This window comes from Zosterops lateralis, assembly GCF_965231275.1.
Source record: "Zosterops lateralis genome assembly, chromosome: 4".
NCBI lineage: Eukaryota > Metazoa > Chordata > Aves > Passeriformes > Zosteropidae > Zosterops > Zosterops lateralis.
In genome coordinates, this window is record NC_139765.1 from 26,534,706 (window position 1) to 26,541,934 (window position 7,229).

Sequence of the window (7,229 nt, forward strand, 5' to 3'; positions counted from 1 at the left end):
GCTCGATGGTTCCGCCGCCCCTCTCTCCCCCTCGGAGGCTCCAACTCTATGGTAGGGCCGGGGGAGGGGCGGGAAGACGGGGAGGAACCGGGATCGGGCCGGGGCGAGAGAGAGGGACAGGGATGGAGGTGATTGAGATGACAGAGATGAAGGAGATGATGGAGATAGAGAGCAGTGCCCAGCCGGCCCCGGCGGGCTCTGGGAGCGGTGGGCTCACGCGGTGCGGGAGGGGAGTGCCCGTACGGCCGGTGCTGGAAATAGGGCCGCGAGGGCGGCCGGCGCGGCCTCTGCTCCCCCAGGCAGATCTCTCCGGGGGAGACCGCCCGCAGTGCCCCTCGAGCCCTGAAACAAGGTACAGCCGAAGGGCGTGTGGGCAGCCTCTGTCCGTGGGGAACAAATGCAAAGCGCTGCGGGAGCAGGGGCTGCCCGCAGCCTCGGGTCTGTCCCTGTTTTGTTGTAGGCCTGGCCTGGCCTGGCCTGGCGGCAGCGCTGCTCCCCCTGTGAGTGGGGCCGGGATCCCTCTGGGCTCCCGCGCCGGCTGCTCTCCCAGGGGTCTGCTGGAAAAAAAGTGACTTATGACATTCTTCGGGCAGCTCACATGTGCAAAGAGAACAGGAGAGAGAATTTGATGCCATTGGAGACAACAGAAGCTGACTCCGTTACTTGTCTTTTCCTACAGCCCCCATGTGGTGAACTGGCGAGGTTGGGGAACACCCGAGTGGGAGCTGATTTGTGCCATTGTCCAAAGTACAGTTTCCAGCAAGTTCACAGCACATGAAGAACCAGAATGAAGATGCATGAGACATCAATGTGCAAGCAATAAAATATGGATCCAGGCTTAAAGAACCAGCATGTTGGGGAGGAGAAGTAGGAAGGAAATTTTTCTCTGCACAGGTGGCACCTGGGAGCAGAGGTGGTCAGATCTGTCTGGGCAGGATTTCTAGACCCCCTGCTCCTGATGACTATACCATGCAACACAATGTTGTTATAGTTTTTCAAGTAATGGAGACTCTATTGGCTGATTTGTAAAGATCATTGCAGGATGGGTAAAAGACTATAAGCTATGCATCACAATAATGCATTTAATGCCAGCATTTAGTCACAAACTGCACAAAAGTCAAAGTCAAGGAGCATTCTCAGAGCCAAGGCTTCAGGTGCTTTCAGTGCCTAGGGAGTCTTGCTAACCCCATGCACAGCCTGGTCATCCCCACCTTGTGCCTCTTTGGCATGTTCTCTTTGTATTATTCTTGTCATCAGAAAGAACATTCAGCCAGACAGATTTTGGTTACAACCATACTGTTTTTCCACATAGATTTGGAAACAGCTTAGGCTGGTTTGTGGATTTTTTTGAGGCTGTTCTTATTTGGAACACATATATCGCAATTTTAATTCTTAATCCTTTGTCCAGAACAGCAGCTTGAGCAAAGGCAGAATGCTCAGGACAATGTGATGGAAAGCTGTGGTCATACACATCCCTGTCAGGTGCCATGTCACTATAGAGGGAGATGGCTGAGTCTTCAAAGATTAGCTGCACCTCACAAAGCTTGGGGTCTTCTGTCCTGACAATACTGGCCTCAGTGGGGATAGTGGTACTGCCTCAGCCCTGACTGCTTTCTCCTAGCAGTGTCTGTTGATTTGGAGGACAATAGTCCTCTCACATTTTTCACTTGCTACTTCTGTCACACTGAGAAGCAGCTTGAAGGAGTCTAGAGGGGAAACATCAATAGACTGGTTATGACATCTTACCAAATATAAGACTGACCAGAAGATTAGAGAGAGCAGGAATTAAATCTGTTGTGGGCAAATCAGCTTTCCTTTAAGTCCACCAGGAGCAAGGATATGCCTACAGGTGAGTAGCAATTGTATATCTCTGTTCCTCATTGCGTACCCCACTTCCCCTGGCACTGCTCAGCATTTGCATTCAAGGACGTGGGCATATTGCTTGAAAAATACAACAGATTTGTTTTTATTTGACTCTACTATTCTCATACAGCAGTGATTGGTAATCACTCTGATTTTAATTCCTTGCTTAGAATGTACATTTGGACATGGAAAACAAGAGCCAGGAACTCCTACCTGTCCAACACACAGATATTGCCGTTCTACTGACTGACAGTCTCTTGCCTCTACACAAGTACCTCTAAACTGAGTGCCACTTGTGTCAGGAGACAAGAGATACTACAGCTTGGAGAAATGATGCCTCAGGTCATTAACTCATCCACCACAATACCTCGTGTAGGCAAGGCAGTACTTTTTGCCACCACTGAAGTGCTTTTCCTGACACACATAGCCCAGTCTACAGCTGGTCCCAGTTTCTCAGTCCCTGGTACCCATCTATGCTTCTGAACCCTGGACTTTCTCCCTGCTGACTTGGCAGAGCTGTTGAGTACCAGCATTTTCATTGCCATCTAGTGGCTTTTGTGCATAAAAGGGAAGAGGAGTCAGAAAACATTAAAGTGAAAACAGAAGTGGAGGAGAATAAAAACCCAACAAAACAAACAAACAATTCCCCCAAGCCCCAGAATGGAAGAGCTGTGAATTTCACCCTTCTCTTTATTTCATAGGCACTATCTAGTTATTAATAAATGAAGATTGCCAATATTGAATATTAGCAAACATATTAATTTGGACATGGTTTTAGGATGGGGGAAGTGAGTGCTAAAAAAGAAACCTATGCACAACCCTACTAGATTGGTCTATCATGGATTTAAAAAATTTTTGAATTGCATGTATAATGAAGCTTTTAACACTTTTCATTATTTGGTTTAAGATTGGTTTTCAGACAAAAAAAAACTAAAAAACCCGAGTACAGAAAAGAGAGGTCTTCCAATACTTGTGTATATTTTTATTATATGTATATTTTTATTCTTAAATTATCTTTTTTTGTAAGATCGAGAAAAAACAATCCACAGCAAATCAGAGCAAGACAGTTCAAATAATGTTCTTGCTTCCAGCTTTGGTTTTAAAATCTGACAAAAATAAGGACAATTGGTAGCATATTGTGAAATGCAGAATCTGAGCACATTCTTGGCAGTCCCACACTGGTGGGATCGGGTAAAGCACCTGAAAGTGTAAGTCCATTAATAGGGCCACAATTCTAAAGGCACTTGTACATGTGTATAATCCCACTTCAATCAGCGAAACAGCAACTTTGCACAGAAATTTTTACATGTGGGTTGGCAGGAGCAGAGCATTACAAGCATAAGAGGTTATTCATGGCCAGGCACACCTGGAACACAGCAGCTGGTTTCTCTCAGTTGTGGAGCAAGGTTGTGTGTGTTTGTCTGTAGGCTCAGGCTTCTCTTACCTGCTAGACTATGGGGATTAGAGTTTATTTAAGGAAGATCTCTGGCTGGCTTCTTAGGAGAGCAGGAAATAGCAGTTAAATATGCTTCAGCTAGTCCTTGTAATGAACAGGGAATTCACTCTATCAGATTTAGCACTAATCCACACTAAGAGTTTAGCAACCACAGATGTCCTCATAAAGCCTCCAGATGCTGGCATGAATTGCCTTGTTGAAATTGTTTTCTCCCACTGTGTTGTCATCTTTGATATAGAAACACACTTTCTCACCACTACCAGTCCAGCAGTCTGTATTATTGTCTCTAGTGTAAATTACAATTCAAGATTACCTACAATGCTTCCTAGAAAATAAGCTTAAGGAAAGGTGCAAAGTACTTGAAACATTGCCCCCCTGAAACATTTGTAAACCAGTTCTCTATTAATATTCAGTGACAGTTTCCTGAATTGTTGCTTTTCTTGTTCTGCTGCCACAAATAAGAAAATAAAAAGCCATCAGTAGTTCATTTGTCATAATGAATCAAAAAGATTTCTGCAGGCATAGCTGCTGCGGCTACTGTCACAGCAGAAGAGAGAACTCCAGCTTCATTTACTGAATTTGCTGCTTCACCAAAGAAGTTACTTCATGTATGGCATGCTGGTACTTTTCTGAGGCTGCTTTAAACTCAGCCAGGTGCTTCTCATAGCTTCTCACAGCTGTCAGAAGCTGATTTCTCTCCACGGCTCCCAGGACAGCATGGAGAATCATTTCAAGGCCAAGCCCAATAATGGTAATACTAACTCCCCCAAGAACAGATGCCCCAATCTGCGCAAGGAGACCAATGAGCTTGCTCACACTGAGAGTTAAATGATTGGAGCCAAGAAGTTTGATAGCTACCATTGCAGCTGTTGAAGTTGCTTCTCCAAAAATAATGGAAAAAACTCTCTGGGCTATTGCAATTTTCTCCAGCTCAGGCTCTTTGATATCATATAACTTCTGATACAGCACTGGCTCCAGCTTTTCCTTCATGTCATTATCAATCTTCTGCACCTGATGCTGAATCTCACTCATCACTTGAATGATAATTTCACAGTTTTCCTTGACTGTACTGCTCTCTCGCATCTCAATGGGGGTAATAGTGCAGCCCAGGTGTTCATTCAGCACTCCAACCAGCTCGTTCGTTGCATGGAAATTTGTGGACATGCAGTCAAGCAATTCCTGATGCAGCTGGATCAGTTCTTTCTTTCTCTTGGGATTATCTGGATAAAGGAGGTCACTCAGTGCCATTCTTCAGAAACAGGCTACTTCAAGAGAGAAAAAAATTCTTACTCTGTTTAACACCCATAACCATAGCCCTTGAAGTGCATTGAAATGTGTTTTGTCTCTGCCCCACTGGTTCTTCTCATACTGAGTAGGTCAAATCCCAAGGCATAGTGTGTAAATGTAGAAATCTTAATTCTTGTTTTGGACTTTTGCCAAATGATTGGAAAAGGACCTTATAAGACATTGGTTGGGTATGCTCAGAGCAACAAAAATAGCTAACAAATATGTAACAAGCAGATTGGTAAAATGGATGTGGGTCATTGGCAACTGAAGACTGAAGTTAAAACTGGACCTTGGAAACTGAAGATGGTAGAAGTGGAACTAGTTCACTAAAAAATGGAACAATCTCATATAATCAGCAAAATTAAAGATATGGCTTAAAGATTAAATAATTGTTCCAAGCACTCTTTTGTAGCCTATTTTTTCCATTTAGTGGCATCCAGTTTTTCAGCAACCATGATGGTTGGTGGATATGGTTTATGTCACAATAAGGGTATTTTATGCCAGTATAGCTTTTTTTTTTTTCTAATAGTCAAGAGAAAATGCAACTATATAAGCATTCTGTACTTATACTATAAAGCTTACCCTTGGGAATTCATAGTGAATAGTAAAATTGTCCATAATAACCCCATCCTAGCCTCTATCCCCTTACACATGTCTCACTGTATTTCCTTCCCTGATATTTATTTCTTCATAAACTATATGCTGACATAGAGTCCAAAGAGACTGAGTTAACAGTGATCATGGAGTTATTCCTCATCACTAGGATTCTGTAATCAACACTGTCACTTTCCTTTAACCTATCACCAGCTGCAAACCAAAAATTCTTTAGCATGATATCAGCTTAAATGCAGACATCTTTGCTATGGGGGAAAATTATGAATGAGTAGGATGACTCATTTCTTTGTTGGTACTTTTTATGTTCTCAGCCCTCTTATTGCAAATCTGGGCCACTTTTGTGCAGTGCTTTGCATTTTTCTACAGTAAACCTCTTCTTGCTCTTGGTGCATACATATCACAGTTGGAGCTACAAATAGTTATGTGTAGGAGACTACCCAGATTTTTCTTCTTAAAGAGATACCTTTGTGGTATTTTGGTCCTTTGTAGTTCTTGCACTTTCTGTTAGCTGCAAATCATCTGACACTGACCCAGCTGTATTTTACTAAACATACCCTCCCCCACAAGGTCACAGCAGAAAACGGGAATGATTTCCACCATCCCGTGCCAACTTTTAATCTCAATGTTGAAATACAAGCCAGTCTGAAAAGAGGGGTTTTTTCCCTAATATTTTGCACAGCACTGTGTGTTTCTTTCAGCCACTTACCTTGTATCTCTGCCAAGAGAATAAACTCTTTAACACATCTTCTTATACAAGCTGTAGGGAGCAAAACACATACACAATAAAGGTTTGTGATTTTCAGGAAACAGAAAACCATGATAATGCAGGCTATGATTTCATATCACTCCTGCCTCAGGGATGTTTCTGGCTTGCTCGCTGACTCAGTGATACTAAAACCTTTCCACTCCAGTGGTGTTGTGTTGTAAGGTCATTTGTTTTCCCTTACTGGTAGAAACAGAGAAGACAAATTGTTTTAGAAGGAATAGCACTTCAACAAACATTTTAAATAGTAGACAGGTGTGGAGAAGACTTACAATCTGTTCTTTACATATGATTATTTCAGCTTCTTATAGCTGCTCTAGATTTTATATCTTCTAATGCTAAAATTACTTCTTACTCTTCACATTAACACTTTTGTTAGGTTTTATATTTTCCTTCTAGAATTAGGCAGGCAACATATATTTCTGTATTTCTATTTCTCCAACTCCAGGGAGATTTACCACAGAAACTAATTAAACATTTAGACAACCTACCTCATTTGGTCTGAATGCTCCTGTTGAAATGCGGATGGGATAGTAACTTCAGCCTCTTTCCCCTCTGCTCGCCTGGTGTTTTCCAGCAGCATGTGATGAGTTACGGATACAGAGGCTGGGCTTTAGCTGCATCCTGTGCCTGCCTGCCTGTCATTAATTCTATTGTGTGATGTTTACCCAGATTCACCTCATTTTCTTCCTCCTCTGCCCTTCCATCCAATTTTAAGAGAAATCAGTTTACTTAATGCTAATTCCCAATTACTAGATCTTCCAAAGGCCTTCTGTTCCTGGAGAGAATGGGTACAGGACAAATCCCTCCTGCCTGCAGCAGAGGTGCCATCGCAGGCACCTAAAGCCATGGCTGAAAGGGGATGGTGTTACTTGCTGTTCTCAGAACATAACAGATGTAGGACTGCACTTCTAATTCAAAGAAATACAAGATTATGCTTTTTTACTGGGATTTTTTAATTTCTATTGTTTATAAATATAAACATTAATGCTTGCACCTATGCCTTGAAATAATGCATTTTTGCAATGACTGCTTTTTTACATCTGCAAATTACAGAAGAAAAATTGAACAGTCCCACATAAACAGAAAAATAGATACCACAGACAGTGGAAACAGACTTTGACTGTTCCAGTAAGGCAAGCTTGTATATATGCCTTCAACAAAGCTAGACATCTTTCATGCTCTTATCCTTGGAAAGGTGGACTTCCAGCCCACAAAGGTCTCACCAGGAATATTGCCTCCACC

General features: G+C 42.6%; 1 protein-coding gene across 1 annotated transcript; it reads right to left on the reverse strand.

Moving 5' to 3' along the window:
• Positions 1 to 3,889: 3,889 nt before the first annotated feature.
• On the reverse strand, positions 3,890 to 6,537 carry SMCO3 (single-pass membrane protein with coiled-coil domains 3; the record flags this gene model as incomplete). Its single annotated transcript, XM_083860680.1, has 3 exons — positions 6,476 to 6,537; positions 5,928 to 5,978; positions 3,890 to 4,584 (listed from the first exon to the last, which is right to left on the reverse strand). Exon 3 carries the CDS (start codon positions 4,565 to 4,567, stop codon positions 3,890 to 3,892), a length of 678 nt encoding a protein of 225 aa, XP_083716806.1. The 5' UTR covers positions 4,568 to 4,584; positions 5,928 to 5,978; positions 6,476 to 6,537.
• Between the last annotated feature and the right edge of the window lie 692 nt (positions 6,538 to 7,229).